This window comes from Limanda limanda, chromosome 16, assembly GCF_963576545.1.
Source record: "Limanda limanda chromosome 16, fLimLim1.1, whole genome shotgun sequence".
Taxonomy (NCBI): domain Eukaryota; kingdom Metazoa; phylum Chordata; class Actinopteri; order Pleuronectiformes; family Pleuronectidae; genus Limanda; species Limanda limanda.
In genome coordinates, this window is record NC_083651.1 from 19,663,715 (window position 1) to 19,681,989 (window position 18,275).

Consider the following 18,275-nt stretch of genomic DNA (forward strand, 5'->3'; position numbering starts at 1 on the left):
TCCACCACACCCACATATTCAGCTAATAACCAGCTCTCATGCAAGTTCAGGGAATACTATGTCAGTATTTAAATAGAAATATTAAACATATAACTAATAAAAGCATTTTATGTACAGTGGTACAACTATGGATAAAATAGATAAACACATCTACAAATACATAAAAAAAAGTAGCAATACTAAAATGTTGAGAAAATGTATTACACTTTAACATCGTACATTCATACTTCTGTACTTAAGTATTAAAGCGACAAATTATATGTTAAACACAAAGTTTATTTGAATATTTAAAATACAAGAGTTATTAAATTTTGGAATTAGAACATTTTAAAGGAAATTTTACATAAGAGTTATGTTTTACATACATGAAAAAAAACTTGAATGATTTGTATCTTATTCAATTTAAGCCCATTTTAACAAACATTTAAAATCAGTGGGCGGGGTTAAATCCTACCTGTTGCCTGGAGTTCGTGCGGGACGTGCTCCGGATGTATCCCCCTCAGCGTTGAGCGAGTGGGCGGGGCTTATAGCTTCTCGAGGAGGGGAGCCTGTCACCGGACGGAGCGGGGTTATAAAACAAGCGCACGGTACAGGGCGGCGGGGCGGAGTCAGACACCGTAGAAGTGTCAGTCAGGGCGGGTGAAGTACGTCTGCTCACCGAGGGGGTGAAGTAACCTTCCGCCATCGAAGAGGACACATCTGGACTAACTAACAAACCGAACCACAGCACTTCACATAGACCCTGCACCGCCTCGCTGTTTAAACATGTCCTCCATGGACCTGGAGCGGCTGAAGATGACGGGGGCCGGCCGGGCCATGGCCGTGCTGACCAGCGGCGGAGATGCGCAAGGTGACGTAAATAATGCAGTTAAACTTACACTCAAACGCAGCGTGTTGCCTTCAGGTACCTGTGTAGGGGGGGAGGTCAGTGCTGAGGCAGGGAGGGGACAGCAGGACCGAGGGGACACTGACAGGGACAAGAACTGAACATATGATCCTAGTGTTTCCTGTTTTTAACCCTCATATTTGGGATCAGGGGTCAAAGGTCATGTTTGTGCAGCAACACACATGACCTCTGCTGTACAGCGGGTAACTCGAAATGGAGCAAAGTAACTGAGTACACAAGTAACGTAGTTGAGTGCTGTATGAGGTATCACTTGTACTTTTATGAGTGTATATCACGTTTTGGCTACTTTCTACTTAACAGTTGAGGGAAATAACTGCACTTTTTACTGCACTCATTCTATTGAATGTTTATTAATAAACATAATAATACTAATAAGTTAGCACCAAACACAAAGTGCTGTAAAAAGATGACTAAATTTAAACCAGAAAATAATACATTAAAGACAACAAGTATAATAATACATAATTTAGGTAATGTACTTCAGCTTATATACTTATACTACAATATTCAGGTGAATAAAACAAATACACCGTGTGGTTAGGAAGAAATAACACTCTCCGGATCCACTACCTCCCATGTATTACGTAAATTTATATTACCCACTCTGTTTTTATGTGCTTGTTATCGCAGCAGTAAATAAAATCCAGTGATATAATACGATATTCAGAAGTTAAAGTTAAATGATTTGCATCATCAATACTTTTGTTACTTCAAATATAACTTGATGTAAGGTTTTTAATGTGTGATTTGATTTTTTAGATTAGTAATTGCTACTTTTGTAGTTTAAGATACCAGTTCTTCTTTCACCACTGGTGTGAAACTGAGTCATATCCTCCGCAGTATCTGATTTCCTCATTCAGGACCACATGGTGTAACCACTTGTGTGTAATCACTTCAAAGTCAGATTTGAATCTTGATGTTTTTATGCAATTGTCCTCGACCCAGGGATGAACGCTGCTGTCCGAGCTGTGACCCGGATGGGCATTTATGTGGGGGCCAAGGTCTATCTTATTCATGAGGTGATAAACAAGCTTTTTATTAAATCATGTTCATGACCTTATTAAATATACACATTGAATAAGTCCTGTTTTCTTACTTGACTACAAATCTGTACTTTTCAGGGATACCAGGGCCTGGTGGATGGAGGAGACAACATCAAACTGGCTCACTGGCACAGTGTGACCAACATCATCCAACAGGTGGGTGGAACCATTAGCTCGGTCACTGCTCCCTCACCACTGCAGTAGTCTGCCCTTTTTCATAGTTTTGACTTACCATCGTAGTAAGAAAACATTAAAAGTGTTAATTACATTATTGATGTAACAAGCTGCAATTAGCACACCAGCAGGGCCGTACTGAATGTTTTTTTTCTGTCTTTTCCTACTGTCCCATGTCAGAGCACTTCTATAAAAAATAGTGACATAGAATTTGTGTGTCTTTTCTGTCTTAAATGTATATCTTTATTTCTATTTTTATGGTTTTCAAAGGAATTGTATTATCTCTTCCATCTCCTCTGATCTGTTTTCCCTCTGCCTGTGTCATACTGGTAAAAGCCTGGTAAGGAGTCTTGCTGCATGTGCGAGCTGCTTTCTACTGATGAGACAGTTATAAACAGTCTCACACTGCACTGACCAATTGTGTGAGTTTTCTTGGACCTGTTTAGCTAATGTCTTGATGTTTGACCCTCTCTAAAACTGCTTGAGCGGTTGTGTTTGCATTGTGTTGAACTTACCTCCTCTTACCGCCACTGCAGCCCTGTTCATACATAGTATCCTGTATCTAGATTGATTCAGATTCTGTATCAATGTTGCTGAATGTGTTTTGCATCACAAATGTGTCTCTATAGGTTACTAAAAATCCCGTAGTTAAAGGAAAGTTTCCGTCATTTATCAGGACATTTGTTATTGACAGATGACATAGTCCTTTCTGTCTTAGCTTAACTGGCCTTGGACTTGTTAGTAAATGAGGTCTCTGCTGCAGGGGGGGACTGTGATTGGTAGTGCCAGATGCAAGGTCTTCACAACGCGGGAGGGCAGAGTCGCTGCCGCCTACAACCTCGTGAAGAAAGGCATCACCAACCTGTGTGTGTGTGGTGGAGACGGCAGCCTCACCGGGGCCAACATCTTCCGCAGTGAGTGGAGCAGTTTGCTGGAGGAGCTCGTACAGAAAGGTAAAGATTCAAGATTTTTTATTGTCAAATGAACAGAGATAACATGTAGTCACTGTCAATGAAATGCTTGGGTCACACACTCTCTTTAAGCAATGCTCAGTCATTTCAACCCAAAAAAATAAAATAAAAATAGAAATAGTATAAAATAGAATAAAAAAAGAATCAAATAGAATAACAATGAAATAGAATATCAAAAATTTAAAATAGAAAATAAAATATAAAATATATACATCTAAATATATATCTTTACAGATGAATGTTCAATTATGCAGTAGTGCAAATATTCAAATATGCTTAATATTAAGCATAAAGTGCTAAAGAGTACGGAATCATTCATGTCATCACTAGTTCTCTACATATAACAGTGAACCAATATTATAACATATCCGTGTGTGTATGACTTCAGGACAGATCACAGACACTCTGGCCCAGCAGCACGGTCACCTGAACATCGTGGGGCTCGTCGGATCCATAGACAACGACTTCTGTGGCACGGACATGACCATCGGAGCCGACTCAGCGCTGCACCGCATCATGGAGATAATTGACGCCATCATGACCACGGCACAGAGGTTAGACACTGTGTGATGTGGAAGAGTGACGGCTGCTGTTTCATCAAAGTGATAAATCCTTTGTTCACTGATGAAAGTGATATAAATTTGTTCAGAATACGAAGATATAACAAAAACACAATGATACTTTAATTGAGAAACTGTAAATAGATTAATTTATAGCAGTAAAAGATATACTGCTGTCAGACCTAAAAAAAACAAAGCAATTAATTTGAGAAATCAATTAACGGGAAATTAACTCTAGAATACGAAACAATTCTGAAATGTGACTAATTGCTGATTTCCTTTGTCGTATATGATCATACAGGTTACACACATAAACAGTAAGTTGTATCTTTGTGTCTGGGAATGCGGTGTGAACCTTAGACTGTTTATAAAGATAAATAACGCATCTCTACTTCCTCCCACTATCTAGAAATGAAACCAAAATACCCTCAACGCTGCCATATTGTGCTTTTGGAGCCAAAGTCTGCGCAGTATTGATCAGGGGATGGAGCCGCAGTAGTAAAATCCTCGACCAATCAGGAGTCAGTGTCAGCTGTCAATCATGAATTTACCCTCCGTTTTATAGCATAAAATAACTAATTAATACCGAACTAACTGCCAAAATGAATGAACACTTTGACATATCTGATAATAAGTACCTAAAATGAGTGATATATATATATTTTAAGTTAGTTCCATGTCCCATCCACTAACATGGAGAAGGAAGGATTTAGAATCTATACTGCAGCCAGCCACCAGGTAGTGATCAAGACGCTTTGGCTTCACAATCAGAGCAGTCACGTCTTCTATCTATATGAACAGTCTGTGATTTGCACTAAACCTGCAATATGTAGTTGATGCATTGGAATGCGATGATTAAAGCCAAGTTTTGTTTTATCAGAGTTCCTCCATTCAAGTTTGGCATGAGTCCTCTGAGCTTGTTCAGACTTGTACTTTTGCATCTCAGCTGCCGAGCTTCTGCAGTATGAAAACTCTCATGTGCTATGTTCACATAGCTGCTACAAAAGTGTATTAGTTGGTCTGACCGTAGTTGTTGTTTATTTTCCCCAGCCACCAGCGCACTTTTGTTCTGGAAGTCATGGGTCGACACTGTGGGTGAGTAATACACTTAGATAAATGTTGATGTCATTCATAAGAAGCAACTTAATAAAACACAAGTGGTTGTGCTGTTACTCCAGGTATCTGGCCTTGGTGTCAGCGCTGGCATCTGGGGCCGACTGGCTCTTTATTCCAGAGTCTCCCCCTAAGGAGGGCTGGGAGGATCGTATGTGTTCCCGTCTAGAAACGGTAAGACACAAAAACTATACTACCATGAAAGTTAGGTCTACAAGCTCTTAGGGTACTTGGAAACAAGTTTATATTCCTGACTTACTAGTTAATGCATGTGTTTCTGTTTACCTCCAGAGCCGTATAAAGGGGTCAAGACTAAACATTATAATCATCGCAGAAGGAGCCATTGACATTAATGGCAAACCCATCTCCTCAACTTATGTAAAAGATGTAAGTATAACGGTTTAAGGGCTATATTACGCAAAAACTACTGAACAGATTTTTGGGAAATTTGGTGGAGGGATGGGACATGGCCCAAGACAGAATTTCTTCGATAGCCTCTCTGTTGTGTTTGGTGAAAGACAAAGACATAGTACACTGAAATGCTTCCATGTGTGTTTGAAGCTGGTGGTGGATCGGCTGGGTTATGACACCAGAGTGACAGTACTCGGCCACGTTCAGCGAGGAGGAACTCCCTCGGCCTTCGACAGGATTCTGGTGAGTTGAACAACATATTTTATTATTTGTTATGTATAACACCTGAACACATTGTTGTGAGGTGATAGTAAATGCTTAATTTTAGGGTTAGGGTTAGGGTCAGTTTGATCTAAACCTCTTTGGTCTGACTACAGCTGTTTCCAGACATTCCCTGCAGGTAGAATCCTGAGAATCGACTAATCGACTATCGAGTTCACAAGCAGTTTGCCTTTTACACACGCACAACACAGCTTGAGGGTTTCTGCACGGACACGTTCACAACATAAAAACAAATCCTCCACATTATTCAGGTGAGAGGTGGATCAGCGGGGTGCAGCAAACAGAGGCGGGAAGTGACGTATTAACTCACAAGATGTCTCCCCTTCAGTATAACCTCACTGTGGGGTCTTGAACTGTCAGGCACAACCCCCGAAGATACAGTCAGAAGGACATGCTAGTCTACTGTTGCACAAAACATTAATTATCAGTGAAAGATGACTTCCAACATCGATGACATATATATTTAAATGAACATGTATGTATGTGTGCTCTTTTTCCTCCAGAGCAGTAAGTTGGGTGTGGAGGCTGTAGTGGCTCTGATGGAGGGCTCTCCTGAGACCCCAGCCTGTGTCATCGGCCTGTCAGGGAACCAGGCTGTTCGTCTTCCTCTAATGGAGTGTGTGGAGATGGTGAGTCTCTTTCCTCACTTCTATATTTAGTTTTTTAAGGACATGAATGTAAACAGTGGGAGGTGGCTGTTTTTTCAACTTTTCTTCACATTGTTTGCAGACTAAGTTGGTGCAGACGGCCATGAACGAGAAGAGGTTCGACGAGGCGGTCAAACTGCGAGGAGGGTGAGAAAGGAGATTTGTTCATGTATAATGAATGGTTCTATCATTCATCTCATTATACAAACATGCCCTATAATCCCTTGTAAATGGTTTTATGTTCATTTTTATCACGAGACCATTTCTTTTTGTTGTTGTTAATTTGTCAATAAAAAACAAGATGATGTTCTTGCAGGAGTTTTGAGAACAACTTGAACATCTACAAGCTTCTCGCCTTCCAAAAACCGGCCCAGGTTCAGGTAAGTCTCTCATCGACATGAACACATGTACACACACATACTGAGTGGTATTAGATTAAACACATGTCAAAATCACTTATTTATAATGTGAGACTCATGTTCCCACAGAGCAAATTCTCCGTGGCTATTCTGAACGTTGGAGCTCCGGCTGCAGGGATGAATTCAGCCGGGAGGTCGGCGGTGAGATTAGCTCTTGCTCACGGACACAGGGTCTTTGCGGTCAACGATGGATATCAAGGACTTGCCAATGGAGCGGTTAGACCAACTATCTCTGCATCTGTTCCACACTGCAGTATGTTTTTAGTAATGCATGAGACTGAGAGGAGCCTGTTCTGTTCTGTTGGCAGGTTTCTGAAATGGAATGGCACAGTGTGGCCGGATGGACGGGACAAGGGGGCTCGCTGCTGGGAACCAAACGGTGGGCTACAACCCCTAAGCGTTTTTTTAAATGGATGGATTTATATATTTTTAGGAGTTCTCAAACTGTGCCTACATTTCTAGTAATCCACTTTCATGAATGTTAATAGCTAATACATTATGGAGCAGATATCGTTTGTCAACAATATGTTTTTTCTTAAATGTTTTATGCTTGACATATCTCTCTGTGTTACAACCTGGCCATTTTTTGTCCATATGATTCTCAATCTGTTTTGTTTTGGGGGATTTTTAGAAATTTCAGAAATGTATCTGACCCTCCAGCGGCATCTACTCGCTCCTCGCTACAAATTGTCTAGCTAATGTAAATTTGTTGGCGTTCCCCTTTAAGTGATTTTTAATGTCTGTTTCATGTCCTCCCTCAGGACACTTCCAAAAAAACACATGGAGAAGATTGTGGAAACCATTGCCAAGTTCAACATTTCAGCTCTTCTCGTCATTGGTGGGTTCGAGGTAAGAGCATTGATTGGTTATAGGTAATAATCTGTAATATCAGCGTTACATCAGAGTGGTTTTCACTGAGCCTCTTGATGTTCAAAGGCGTACGAAGGAGTGCTGCAGCTGTTTGAAGCCCGGAGTCGCTACGACGAGCTCTGTATACCCATGTGTGTAATCCCTGCCACCATCAGCAACAACGTGCCTGGAACTGACTTCAGCCTGGGAGCAGACACTGCCGTCAACGCTGCCATGGAGGTAACACCGAGCAGATGGCACATTAACTGAGAGACTTTGATGTTTCAGGATTAAGATGGATGGGGACCAGACCATGACATCAGAAAGCATCACATCAGATATGAGCTGTGTTACAGAGCCAGACTTTGAACTCCTCATACCTATTTAAAGCAGAGGATAGAGATTTAGTTTTTAATTTTTAGAGGACGGAGATGGAGGCAGACAGCCCTCTGGTTATTCCCTGTGACTTTAAATACTGAACGTGGTAAAAGAACATAAATAAGACAACAGCAGCTTTTTCCAAAAACCCTTTCTGTGTATATGTTTATTACGTTTGCTAGTGGCTGCATAGTCACAATTAATGTAGGTGACGGTTAATTTGGAGTAGATTAAAGCAACCCTATGTAACTATGGGACATCAATCTGTTGACCAGAGCTCTGGCTGTATAGTCCCACTCACTGAACTGAAACACAAATTAACTATAGCTGTTACCCATGATCCCCGGCTTCTTGAACCAGGGGAGCTGCTGCTGTAACAAATACAACAAACTCTTGTTCAGAATTGTTAATATTTATTATGTTTACTTGCTGAATATTGGAGATAAGCCCAAGTTTCTAAGTCTTTATTTGAGCTACAGTTCAGCGTTACTGTTAAACTTGATGAGCCAAATTGTGGGTCTCAAGGTCTAATATTTTTTTACTGTTGCTTGGAAGCTAAGTCCCTCCTTGACTTCCACACCCACACTTTGACCCGAATTTAAATACTCATTTTAATTTCCTCATCAGGGCTGTGACAAGATAAAGCAGTCTGCCAGTGGGACCAAGAGAAGAGTGTTTGTGGTGGAGACTATGGGTGGATTCTGTGGCTATCTGGCCACGTCAACTGGAATAGCTGTGGGTGCTGACGCAGCCTACATCTTTGAGGATCCCATCAACATCAATGACCTGAAGGTAAGACCGGACTGTGCTTCGTCTATTCTTTATTGGTATTGTTAAAAGATTTCAGCTTATTTATTTATCTGGACTTTGACAGACCAACGTGGAGCATTTGGCTGAAAAAATGAAGAAGGACGTACAGCGGGGTCTGGTACTGAGGTATGTAATGGATTTTCATACTGATCCGATTTATATATATATATAAAGGTATTTTTGCTTTAGGGGTGAGGATCATGGATGTCAGGAGGATTTATTATCTGGGGCACATGATTTCATGGCAACGCATCAAATCGTTGATAAATTTAACCCCGGACCAAAGTGGCAGAATGACCGGGGGACATTGTCATCCTTAAAAATAAAAGATTTCACACTGATTATTGTGTATGTCTGATGAAGTTTTTCCCATGTTGAACTTTTCCTGTGTTGCAACAGGAATGAGAAATGCCATGCAAACTACACGACAGATTTCATCCATAAGCTGTATTCATCAGAGGGGAAGGGCATCTTTGACTGCAGAGTCAATGTGTTGGGACACCTTCAGCAGGTGAGGAGCCACCGTGTGATCTATCCACTCTGTCACAACACAGCTTAACAAATTACAAATGATATATGATGCGATGGTATATAAGGGACACTCATATACTGTTAAGCAGAGGTCCCATTTTCCAGGCCCTGACTCCCTAAGCCTCAGAGACTGGGGACCGGCATTAGTGATTGGGAGAAAAAAAACTTTGTGCACGTCGCAATTTTTCTGGTGTTGCTTTAAACTGACCTCAATGAAACATATTTACACTCAGTTCGTGGATTTGTGCTCTAGGGTGGTGCACCTTCTCCCTTTGACAGAAATTTTGGCACCAAGTTGGGTGTGAGGGTGATCCAGTGGATTTCAGAGAGATTGACAGAAAACTTTCGAAACGGTAGAGTTTCTGCATGAAGTCATATTTTATATGAACAAATTGCTCAGAAACGGAAGTCAAACAACAGTGATGTCACGATTATGCCATTTTTCCCACCAGGCCGCGTGTTCACCAACTCGCCAGATACAGCGTGTGTGCTCGGCCTACACAGGAAGGTCATCAAGTTCAGCCCTGTCGCTGAGCTGAAGGCTGTGACTGATTTCGAGTAAGTGAATTCATGGTGCTTATCAAGTGATGTATGTTTTTGATCAGTCTTAATATTTGACTGTATGTCACTGGTTTTCAGGCACCGGATGCCCAAGGTCCAGTGGTGGTACAACCTGCGGCCAATGCTAAAAATGTTGGCCAAGTATCAGACCAGCTTCTGTGAATACGTCCCAGGGGAGATCGAACATGTGACTCGACGCTCACTCAGCATCGATTCTGGGTTCTAAGCTCTCCGAGACCAGTGTGTTCTGTCCCTCTTTTGTTCCCACACAGATTTAAATTTGCTGCTGTGCACCTTCACGGGACAGAACACAAGACAGCAGATACTGTAGCTACTGAACTGTAAATATTATAAGTGTTCTTCAAATACTCATTTATTGAATGAGGCTTTTTCGCAATTCCAAACAAAAAAGGAAACCACTGCCATAAATAGATGACACAAGTCTGTCATTAAGTTAAAATGTACTGCGCAATATAATATAGAGTACATTGTGTGTGTTGTTTGCTTTAAAATCACATATTTTAAGAAATTCCAACTTCACAAATACTGATCCATAAAAATATGACTGTGACTCGTGGGACCTGTGAGATGTTGATTTTATTTTTGCATTGTATCGGACTGAAACACTGCTTCTAAGTAAACTGAACAGCTAATCACAAATTACCTACAGGCAGTTAATTACACTATGTATTAGAGAATAACAACTACTGTACCTTTACATGGAACTCTGTAAAGAAATATGGACTTGTGTGTTATGGTGTTACTAATACTATAACTGTGTCTTCAATAAAATGTTATTCAACTGTAGTGCTATTAGAAACATGTTCACTGAAATGTCAGTAAAAATAAATAAAATTAAATAACACAGACAAATGCATAGACACAATTTAACATGGTAAAAGATGAAAAATGCTGTGAGAAAAGCCAAACTTGGCAAATATAAATAATTTTAACCATTGAATCCATTGCAAACTATATCAGAACATAACTGAAGTTAAACCAGCAACGGCTCTTTGAACCAAATGAACCACTTTTTTTGTTACAACTCTCAAAAGGTGAATGAAAATGGAAAGTCCTCCTCCCTGCTCTTCTCTTTGGTAGTTGCTTGAGGACTCTTGAAGTTGAAGGCAAACTGAAAGTCCTCACCTTGCTCTGATTGGTCAAACAAGAACTCACCGCCTGAAAAACAAAATCATTTACACATCTTTAGTAAGAAGGGCAACACACATCACACAAATGGAGAGATTTGTTAAGGTGTTTACCACTTGAAGACTTGGTGTCCGTGGTTTTCTGAAAAATGATGAACAGATTTTGGTGTTATTTTTTTTAAAGAGTACAGCATGAGATAAATAAGTGTTTCAATAAATCTACTATACCTTCTCGTTGAAAAAAGAGCCAGGGAAAGCAAAATTTGTGTCCTGCAAAACAAAACATTAAAAAAGCAAGTCATTCCAAATCCAAGGTACACAGATTTCTTTAAGATTGTTTGTTCCCTCTGCTCGTTCCTCACCTCAGCCTGCGAAGAGTCAAATCCAAACCCAGAGAAGCCGGGGGTGCTCGGATCAGAGTTCAGAGAGAACAGGAAAGCTGGAGATTTGGTCTCGGAGGTACTGCTGGCAGGGCTGAGGCTGAAGTGAGCACATGAAAGATTGCTCTCAGTGGTTATCTTGACAGTGAATTAAGGAGTCGATACAAAAACCTTACTTAAATGGAAATGCTGCGGTCGAAGGTGCAGCTGTCGTCTTTGCCAGAGAGGCCTGAGAATTAGTCTCTTCACATGAAGACTGAGGGAAAGCAACAAGTTCCTCGTTGTCCTTTTCACTTGATGTCTGCTCTTCATCTGTTCCCAATCCTTCCTCCGCCTTGTCCTCCACTGCCTCCTCTTCCTCTGACATATTAGATTGCTGTTCCTACACACAAAACACATTGAGTGTGAAAGCTTTTCCAACAAGAGTGGAACCTTTAAAAACAGCTTCTGCAACGTAGACAATAATATCACTGCTGTTTTCAGTGGCGGACAAAACAGATCTCAAAACTGTTAAGATCGTTTTTTGTAAGTTTGTTTTTTTCAAATTTGTCCATCTACAAGCTTAAACTATAGTACATTCTCAGAATACATAAAATTCCAGTTTTCACAGAATGAGCTCCACGTGAAGTGATTTTAACAGTAGAAAGGTGAAGTTTCTATAAAGTACTTTCACCTCCACTATTTTGGGGTGGATACCGTGCAGTTCAGTAGGTGTCAAGACCAATACCTTAAATATGCTTTAGGAATGATACCAGCAGCGTGAGGGAAAGTTTTTTTTAGAACATTGGGAGAAGTGACCACAACAGATCATTCTTGGTACGGTCAAGGTTATCTATCTATCCATCTAGTTGAAAAGCAGACATTACCAAGACTTGTTCCTGTAGTTCAGTGTCCTTTTCCTGCTCATTAGTCTGCATCTCCTCTGTCCAGCTTTGTTCTAAAGAGATACAAATATTTAGCTGATGAGGTTTTATGCAACATCAACACAGAAACATGAAGAAAACTGTATGAAAGATGCAGGAATCCACTGAAATGAATGTGTTTCTCTACTTACCATCCAGCTGTTGGTGAGACCACAGCTCTCTGCCTGCTTCCTCTGGGTAAGTGCTGCAGGCGGTCGAATCCTGGACCTTGTGTTCCTCAGGGATATCTGCAGCACCTGCCTCTACACATACTGTATCTCCATTCTGCAACATCTGTTCATGTTAAATCGTTTGGTTACCTATATGATGTTACTTACATACCAGGACGACTATGATGTGCCATTAGTTTTCACGTATGGCTTCTGAGTACCTTTGTCTGGTTGAGATGAAGACAGAAGCTGTCGATGGCAGACTCACAGTCCTCAGTCTGAGGATCTAATTGTTTCTCTGCTTCTTCTTCAGGCTCTTGACCTGTAACACTAGAAAGAAAAACAGATTCGATTGGAGAATAATACAATAAAATAAACGTGTCATAATTATTTGTTATGTATAAGATTCAGAGAGAGACACCTGTCCAGTAGCTTCTCAGTGGAGTAGGCAGTGACTGCTGGACCTGGTCAGGCAAAACCAGAGAAATCAACTGTGTAAAGAGGAATTTCAATATTCTCAAGCGGAGCAAGTTACCATGGGATTAAAAGGTTTATTACCTGTGAGATGGTCTAGCTCTGCCTGCTTCATTGTAATTTGATCATCACAGGCCTTGATCCTGCACTCAATCTCTTCTTTTTCAGCCTGCTGCCTGAGGAGCTTTTGAGCCATAGTATTTTTTAAATAATATTCTTGATGTGCCTGAAATTTCTTTCTGTAGCTTGCCATCCTCTCTTCATAGACTTCCCTGGTTAGGTAACAAATACAGAACAATTCAGTTTTGTTATCAGAGAACACAGAGGACGTGTTAAAAGATGAGTCGACCCAGCAGCCAGTTGAACCCACGTGTCTCGGTTGAAGCTTTCTCTTCTGCTCTCAATTTCATCTTTCAGCGTCTGCTCGAACTGGAGGAGCAGGCTGTTGCTCGCCTTCATGCTACAGTCACATGGACGACAAGCAGTGAAATAAATTAATATCTCTTTCACATGACATTGTTATATACATGCACAATTTTGATTATGTGTCATCTTCATCCGTCCACCATGGCTTGGCTCTGTCATCTTTACCTTCTTGCATTAGCTTTATTAAGCATGGCAGAGCTCTGCTTCCCCCTGGCTTCCTCATCCAGTTTCTGGATGCTTCTTTGAAGTGTGTCGATGTAAGACCTCCTCTCAGCAATGTCAGCTCTGCAAACTGTGCACACACACACAGCACAACACCACAATGATTTTACATTAAAAACAGTGAGGTCGCCATCTTGTTGCTAGCTTACATGGTAGCTAATTTAAGCTAGCTCTTTAGTTCACTGCTTGTCAGTTGATTCTTTTACTGGCTTACCTTTAATTCGTTGGATAAATTCATTCTTCTTTTGGGAAAGCTCTCGAGTCTGAAGAGCTATGAAATAAGAATTCAAAAAAACAATTGGCTTGTGTCTGAAGAGGTGCTACCATCTTGTGAAGTTGCTAACTTCAATTAGCTTAGCTTTTCAGCAAGCTAGCTTGCAACCGACATCTCTTAACCACTTTACCGAACATCAAACCTTTACACACATACAATTACAACAAAGGTAAAACTGTTAAGCTCGACAAAACTCAAAAAGGAAACTCACCAGATTGACAGAGGAGGCTGTCAATGATGTCAAGTGAATGTTGGTCGCTCATTTTCACAGGTGTAATCGGAGCGGAGAGGCTGCACTGTAGCACTGTGTTGAATTGATATTTGAGTTAGCGACGTGCTATATGTAGTAAAGTAGAAAATACAATGGTTTTCTCTGAAATGTGTATCAAAATCAGCATAGAATGACACAGACACACACACACACACTCACACACAATTATTTTGTTCACTTCTTCCTGTGCTTAGTTTCTCATTGGAATGAGCAGGTAATCCATCCTTAATGTTAATATAACTGCTTAAAGTTTGGCAAATTAAATTAAATTAAATTAAATTAATCGTGCACAGTCCGCCACTGCGCAGAAGGTGCGCAAATCGCTACTGCGCAGGATTGATTTAATTTAATTTAATTTAATTTAATTTAATTTAATTTAATTTATGACCAGACAACAAAAAAGTATATAGGATACATTTGAAAAACGTCCATCCAGTAATTATTTTTGTGTAATATTGTTACAAACAAACAAACAAATGAACCGGGGTTGGAGGTAACACTAGCATTTCAAGTCTATAAAATGTCATATTGGCTTCTCAACTGCACTGATGTCCCTGCCTTTGACATGTATCTGTAAACCTGCTTGGCAAAACAACCCTATTCTGATTCTGAATTGAGTCTATAATCTATGATACCTGCTGTAACCTGTAAAATAAAATAATGAAACCTTTGATGAAATGATTCCAAATGCAGTTTTCTGTGGTTCTATTTTTAAAAGGAGTGATGGTTTTATTTTAAAATATTTTTTATTAGTAAGGGGGCTGCTTGAATCATCGTGTGGAGCAGACGTGGGGGGTTCCCGTTCACAGGACAGTGGGATGGCTCATGCAGGATTGGTGCGACAGCGGCGAGAGGGGCGGGTTCAGTGCGATTCTTCAAATCATTTTGCGTAGCGCATCTGTATCGTTGAGACCTCGGCGCTGCGACGCATCTGCTCCTGCGATGTGTCACAGGAACCCGGTGATTTATCCCCGCTGCTTTCACTCCATCTCCCCGCCGCTCGTCCTCTCTGCTTCAGGTGAGATCACATTCCAGCTCCGGTTCCTGATCGAGTTGCTCTGGTTTCCCGTCTGCAGACAAAGAGCGGACATGGGTGGGATTTAAATGGGAGGGGATCAGCTGTGGGGAGAATGGGTTGCATTGTCAGGAGCTCAGTCCCTCGTGTATCTTATTATATAAAGCATTGATTTAAGAAATTATTTAAAAAAAAAAAGGGCTTGATCCGTGTGCGGAGTGTGCAGCTCATCATGTCTGCAAAGAGGAGGACAGGAGGAGTCGGTGCATTTCCACCACAGTGTCAGTGCGCTGTCATGCAGAAGAGAGGCAACCCCCCAGTTTAAGGGAAATCCATCACGCTTTGTTTGTCATACATCTGGTGCTTTTTGATCTCTGTGTATCTCTGTGTTCAGGTGTTTCAATGCCATGCGATCAATACTAACAATAATGATACAAATAATAATAAGGATGTGTCCTGTGGTGGGTATTATTCATCAGCACCGACCCACCAGGATCTAGGCCACGCAAACTCAATGTTCATGCAAGATTAATGTGGGTGTCACCAGCTTGTAATGACGTCCTCTCTCCCTCTCTCTGTTTTTTTTAGATTAAAAACTTTTGACAAAATGGGTGGATGTCGTTTGTGCTGCTCCAGACTTTACTAGTCTCCACATCCAACCCAGCAGAAGGAATAGCTTTAGAGTCTTTACTGGGTCAGGCGAGGGGATGGCACAGGTAGAGGAGTCTCAGACCGAAGGAGAGGGCAGCCCCCAGTTGATCTCCTTGAGGTCAGACGCATCGGGGAACCATGTGGACGATGGAGAAGTGGGACCCTCTGTCAGGAGGAAGAGGAGGAAGAAGAGAGACATGCGTCCAGAGTCCATCATTGTGTACCGCTCAGACATGGAGACGGTGCCTGGAGAGGACCCAGGCAGCGAGGAGGGAGCAGAGAGGAGCGCAGAGGAGGGAGCTAAATTCCTCTGCACGCCCACGAGTGATGGTGAGACAGGTGCTTTAATGTGTTCATATCATGAAGCTAAATGTATATGTTCTATCACTGAAGTTAAAAGACGTTTTAATGTACATGTAATCGATATACATCAGCATCTGCATCTGCATACAGCATCTGAACAAGACAAAGGAGGGATAATCCTAAAATCATGCACCTAAAGTGTGACCATACTATTAATTGGATTATATTACCTCAAATTAAATCATGAATAATCCCTGTTCCACCATGTATCTACACTAAACTGTATAGGCCTTTTTGAGTGCTGCAGGCAAAGTGTCCATGGTTCTAATCTGGCCTATTTCTAAACAGGTGGAGGCTGGAGCCTTCCTCCAGACAGCCGTTACGTGACCCTGACAGGCACCATCACCCGGGGCAAGAAGAAGGGTCAGGTGGTGGACATACATGTCACTTTGACAGAGAAGGAACTCAGGGATCTGAACAAGTCGAAGGAACGCCTCGATGCAGAGTGTGAGGCCGGGGAAGGCTCCAAATGCAACTGCAGCTTAAGTGTGTGTCAGGGACCCCACGTTGTGCTGTGGAGCCTCTCCTGCGCCCCTGTGGTTTTCCTCCTCTCCTTCATCACCTCCTTCTACTACGGCACGCTCACCTGGTACAACGTATTCCTGGTGTACAACGAGGAGCGGACATTCTGGCACAAGATCACGATATGCCCCTTCCTCATCATCTTCTACCCCATGCTCATCATGCCTGTGGCGTTGTCTCTGGCTCTCTACTCCGCCGTGGTACAGGTGTCCTGGGCCTTCAGCGAGTGGTGGCAGGTGGTGCGAGACTTTGAGAAGGGCTTCTGCGGCTGGGCCTGTGGGAAGCTGGGACTGGAGGACTGCTCCCCCTACAGCATAGTGGAGCTGCTCGACTCTGACACAGTTTCGGGCACCCTGCAGAGCAAGGCCCCCAGTGAACACGCCCAGACATCATCAGTGTGAAACAGGGCGACGCTGAGGTCCAAGGCGCATAGGGAGGATGGCGTCAAAGTTGCAGGTGCTTTGACTAATTTGACTGAAATTCAACACGCGAGTTTGGTTCAGAAACGAAGGACAAACAAGTGCCGGAAATTTTAAACTACTCAAAGAAATAAGAGCTTTCAGGCTAATTTCTGTCAATGGAAGCAGTTTGATGATCATCCTCTCAAGTTCAACCTTCTTGACTTATTGAGATTTTGCTGAAAGCTCCTGAAGAAACAAATTCCATTGAACTTCTTGTCAAAAGAACAGGAAAGTATTTTTAGCAACTCCACTGTGGTTTAAAGTGGAAGTTATTATTTATTGAACACTGCCTGAACTGTCCTCAAGGGCCGAACTATTGTTACAGAAACTGTTGTTAAATCAATAAGCTCTGAGCGTGGGAGTGGTTATCATTGGGGGTTTTTACGGACATGTAATGGTCACAGCTCCCTCAGATCACTAATTAACCTCAAATAATCACAGAACAGCAATGCACCTCAAAAGGAGTTGGGACTGATACAGGAGTTACTGCAAACTTGCAAGTTAGATCATTTCACTTCATCTGTAAATATGTATTATTATATGCATGTGCTCACTCTGCTGTGCTGTGCAGCGACTTTAAAGGCCACATTTTATATGCTCTGTTCAATCCATGAAGTTATAGTTGGAAAAAGGCTGGAACACCAACTGGGAAAATTGGGCAACCACCTCAGGGTCACAGATCCAAGTTGAATGTGTGCCAGTTACTATTGAAATTTGTTTAATTGCTATTTTGATTGGAAATATGCATATAACCGAGTTATGGTCAACACTGTAAAGACTAGGATTACTAAACTAAAATAGTAAGTGACTGAAGATGGGCACGGTTTTTTAAGGGACTCTGTCACCATCTAGTTTTTAAAGGGCAACGCTGGATTTCTTCAACTTTTCTTGTTGTCAACAAAAGACTGAAGAAAACTTTATGTTATTCCTCATGATATTATGCTTAAATGAAAAAAACTGAAACACATCAGACTTGGTCTTGTAACATGTGAAAACTGGTTGGTTTCTCTGGTTATAGTGTAAAGAAGCATCGATGTCCATCGTGCTGTGTGCTCTGTGCTTGATGGCTACTTGTGGCACACAAACAAAAAATCTGAGATTTGGAGAAATGGAGGAAGCCATAGTCAGAACAAGCTGACAAAGCATTTCTTGGTTGTAATTTAGTTTTTTTTTCCCAATGTCATGTTTTCATGTGTTCCAGGCACTATCAAAAAAAGAAGTTTGTAATCGGCCTGGATTTGAGCCGATACTTCTCCTGTTGTCTTCACAACTGTGCTCCACACACACACAACTAAAATGACGTTTTCTGTAATTTTCTACCTGACAATTCCTGTTCCATT

General features: G+C 41.5%; 2 protein-coding genes across 2 annotated transcripts; both read left to right on the forward strand.

The window, feature by feature from the left end:
• The first annotated feature begins 582 nt into the window (after positions 1–582).
• On the forward strand, positions 583–10,463 carry pfkla (phosphofructokinase, liver a). Its single transcript, XM_061088183.1, has 22 exons — positions 583–850; positions 1,853–1,926; positions 2,029–2,106; positions 2,888–3,077; positions 3,484–3,649; positions 4,706–4,750; positions 4,834–4,942; positions 5,060–5,155; positions 5,330–5,422; positions 5,965–6,090; positions 6,191–6,255; positions 6,425–6,488; positions 6,597–6,743; positions 6,836–6,906; positions 7,289–7,376; positions 7,464–7,616; positions 8,382–8,546; positions 8,629–8,690; positions 8,964–9,075; positions 9,349–9,448; positions 9,548–9,653; positions 9,735–10,463. The coding sequence occupies exons 1-22, from the start codon at positions 766–768 to the stop codon at positions 9,880–9,882; spliced, it is 2,343 nt and encodes a 780-aa protein (XP_060944166.1). The 5' UTR covers positions 583–765; the 3' UTR covers positions 9,883–10,463.
• Positions 10,464–15,645: 5,182 nt separating this feature from the next.
• Positions 15,646–17,363, forward strand: tmem169b (transmembrane protein 169b). Its single transcript, XM_061089142.1, has 2 exons — positions 15,646–15,919; positions 16,241–17,363. The coding sequence occupies exons 1-2, from the start codon at positions 15,646–15,648 to the stop codon at positions 16,873–16,875; spliced, it is 909 nt and encodes a 302-aa protein (XP_060945125.1). The 3' UTR covers positions 16,876–17,363.
• Positions 17,364–18,275: the final 912 nt, after the last annotated feature.

Excerpts from the sequence above, each read along its gene's own strand:
- pfkla (XM_061088183.1), top strand. The coding sequence starts at position 766 with ATGTCCTCCATGGACCTGGAGCGGCTGAAGATGACGGGGGCCGGCCGG. Across the intron at positions 1,927-2,028 it reads AGGTCTATCTTATTCATGAG|GGATACCAGGGCCTGGTGGA; the intron begins GTGATAAACAAG and ends TGTACTTTTCAG. Across the intron at positions 6,907-7,288 it reads TCGCTGCTGGGAACCAAACG|GACACTTCCAAAAAAACACA; the intron begins GTGGGCTACAAC and ends GTCCTCCCTCAG.
- tmem169b (XM_061089142.1), top strand. The coding sequence starts at position 15,646 with ATGGCACAGGTAGAGGAGTCTCAGACCGAAGGAGAGGGCAGCCCCCAG. Across the intron at positions 15,920-16,240 it reads CTGCACGCCCACGAGTGATG|GTGGAGGCTGGAGCCTTCCT; the intron begins GTGAGACAGGTG and ends ATTTCTAAACAG.